We start from the raw sequence: 2,874 nt of genomic DNA on the forward strand, positions 1-2,874 counted from the left end.
ATTTTTTACTCATCTTTGAAATGCCCTAATGTGAAACTCAGACACTGTGGGTTTCTTGTAGCCTACCAGATTGCCAGCCCTTCCTTTTCTATGTATTTGACTTACAGAAGAAATTCAGCTTTTTCTAACGAGTTACATTTTTTATATTGAGAAAATATCAAATGTGACAAATGCTGTGTCTACTCTTCAGTCAAATGGTGACTTTAAGGTGACAGTGTTAGTCATTTCATTACTTGAAAGCAATAGAAAAACTTCTCAAATGCTTACTTAAGTAGTATTCAAAGTAAACATAATAATCTGTAATTACTATTGCCCTTACAATAGAAATGTTGACCCTTCCTTGACATGCAGTGGACCAAAGTATATTTATTTAGTAGGTATTTAGCAGTGCTGTTGGATGTGGAGTAATGTGGGCAAGCTCCCTGGCATATCTTCAGATCTGGAATATCCAAGTTCTGTTTTAGTGGTGTCTCCTGCAGGGCACAGAAAAAGAGTTGATGAAAAATAATTGTTCAAAAAAGAAGGCATCCAGTGGAAATAATGATGCCTCTGGAGAAGGAAGTGTGAAATCATTTTTGTTCTGTAAAATTGAATATTGGAACTCATCTGCTGGTCTTTCCACACGTTGATTTTGTGTCAAAAAATAACTGTAGTGTAGTCTCTAAGAATGCAGAAACCATCTGCATTCTTAGATTTTTTGGGGTTTTTTTCAATTTGATGTACTCGCGTGTGACTGATATTGTTCTGTTTAATAGGAAATGGAAATTGTAAGGATACAAAAGGACTAGAAATAAGTATAAAGAAGCGTCTTGATGATGAACTTGTATCAAAGCTTCCCATACCTTACCTGGTCAACAGATCTCATATTTACTTGGTGAAAGCTGCACAGCCAGTTCAAACAGATGTAAAACAGTGGTCTCTTAGTCTGAATTGGACATGGACAGATGCATCCGTGGAGGTCGTGGATGGGATAAGTGGAAAAACCACTGAAAGGTTAGGATTTCTCTTCGTGTCATTGGAAATCATGGTTAGCCTGATTGTTCTGTACTGGTTCATTGGAGTATTCAGTTTTTAAGCTATGCATGAAGGCCACAGCATGAGAGACGTTCTCTCCTGTGCTGGCTGAATGCATCCTATGATTTAGATGCAGTTTCAGAGCTCTTGTAACTCCACAGTGGGATACTAAGATATGAAACAGAACAGTTCTTTGAATGAAGTTATTTCCAGTCTGTTATCTCTTGTAGTGCATGTTTTAGTTTTCACAGTCCATGAATTAGCTTCCTAGTTGAGACAAATTCCAGTTGTTACTGTTCACAAAGTGTTAAGAGGGAGAAAAAAAACCCCGTGATGATCAGAGCAATCTCCCTGTAATGGTTTTGTTGCTGAGTTTGACTGTTTTCTCTCCCCGTGGCCGTAGCTCCCCGTTCCGGAGCAGCACCTGCATGGCCAGCCGCCTTTGCAAGGCGGCCATGTTCAGTCGGTTCAGGCTGCTCTGCAAGGAAGCAGGACGGACTGATTTGCTTCAGCTGGCAACATACCACGAAGCCAAGGTGAGCTGCTGCGGGGAGGGGGAGTTGGGCTGAGTCCTCTCTTAGTGTCTGCTCTCAAAGCTGGTGTGATGACCACGGCTGACTTTCTGTTTTGCTGTCAGCTTCACCTGAACGGCTTGTAAACAATCCGTATCTTTTTTTTTCCTCCTGTCAAAACATGCAAGAGACTGTTTTTTTAAATGATTCAAAAACTACTTCAGAAAGAAATCGCTTGTTAATTGAGTCTTGATGTGTTTAAGTTTGTATTGAATGATAGTGAATGTTTATTTTCTGTATAAAGATTATACTGGAACGGAAAAGACACTGAAAAAAGTTTATCAGAACAATTTTCTCATCCCAGTAAATGCCCAAAAATGTAAAAGGGATATGTTTTTAGGGTCTAAAACTTCCTCTCATTGTCAGCATTTGAGGGAATTGTAAGATCTGTAGTTACTGTTTTCTGCAGTGTTTGTGCTTGTGCATATTATGTGCTGCTGGTAAAGAACACAGGTTTCTGTAACCATCATCTCTGTAACCATCATTCTTGAGATTTTTCAGGGTCTTCCTTTTTCTTGTTTTAGGTTCAATCTCAATTGTACCAAGAGGCTAAAAGCTTGCTGCAGAGCTACTTAGAGCAGCACAGCTATGGATCCTGGATTGTGAAGTCTCCACATATTGAACAGTTCAGTAACTGACTGTGAGGTGGATTGTGTGTGAAGTCAGTTTGGATGATCTATGTCAGTGCTCTGATTAGTAAAATGTTTAATTGTAAGTTTGTATTTAGAGGAAGAAAACAATTCCAGAACTGCTTCTCTTCAGTCTGAGTGCAGTTGCTAAATCACCTGTAACAGTTCAGTCTTTTCCAAAAGTTGATGTTTTCTCATAGGTTAGAAGTATCCAGCAGCTTTGTAAATCTGTTTTGCTTTGCTCCCCAATGGCAACTCATTTCAACCCCTCATCCCCACCCAGTGTCACACACTTTCACCTTATGGAGTTACGTGGTTTTTTTCTTGATGGTTTCAGGATTTCTCTATCCTGATTTCTCTATTTTCCCTGCCTTTTTCATATATTTCTTTTAAGAAAGAAAAAAGATCAGTAAAAGCTGGATTTCTTAAAAAAAAAAAAAGGCACACCAATGAGAGAATCTTTCTCAGAAACAAAAATGAGCAATCTGTACCTTATCTGTAGGCATCCATCCTTTGCTAGTTCTTTTAAGAGTTTTTTGTTTAGTGTGGATTTGCCAAGTGGCTTGTAGTTTGCCATGTATTGTTTGTGGTAGAAGGGTTAAAAAGTAATTGTGTACTTCCATTGAACTTCGAATTGCCAGCTGTTAATCAACTGTTGA

At 38.8% G+C, this 2,874-nt stretch overlaps 1 protein-coding gene across 8 annotated transcripts in view; it reads left to right on the forward strand.

The window, feature by feature from the left end:
* The window catches only part of ADAD1 (adenosine deaminase domain containing 1), an 8,457-nt gene extending 5,802 nt beyond the window's left edge, over positions 1-2,655 (forward strand). For all 8 annotated transcript variants that reach the window (XM_017825200.1, XM_017825201.1, XM_017825199.1 and 5 more), the window contains 3 exons: positions 756-993; positions 1,418-1,550; positions 2,111-2,655. In XM_017825200.1, coding sequence (XP_017680689.1) covers positions 756-993; positions 1,418-1,550; positions 2,111-2,224 — 485 coding nt within the window. In that variant the 3' untranslated portion in view covers positions 2,225-2,655. The remainder of the gene's footprint in view (positions 1-755; positions 994-1,417; positions 1,551-2,110) is intronic.
* The last annotated feature ends 219 nt before the right edge of the window (positions 2,656-2,874 follow it).

The sequence above is a fragment of the Lepidothrix coronata genome, unplaced genomic scaffold, assembly GCF_001604755.1.
Source record: "Lepidothrix coronata isolate B3197 unplaced genomic scaffold, Lepidothrix_coronata-1.0 Scaffold116, whole genome shotgun sequence".
In the NCBI taxonomy this organism is placed as follows: Eukaryota; Metazoa; Chordata; class Aves; order Passeriformes; family Pipridae; genus Lepidothrix; species Lepidothrix coronata.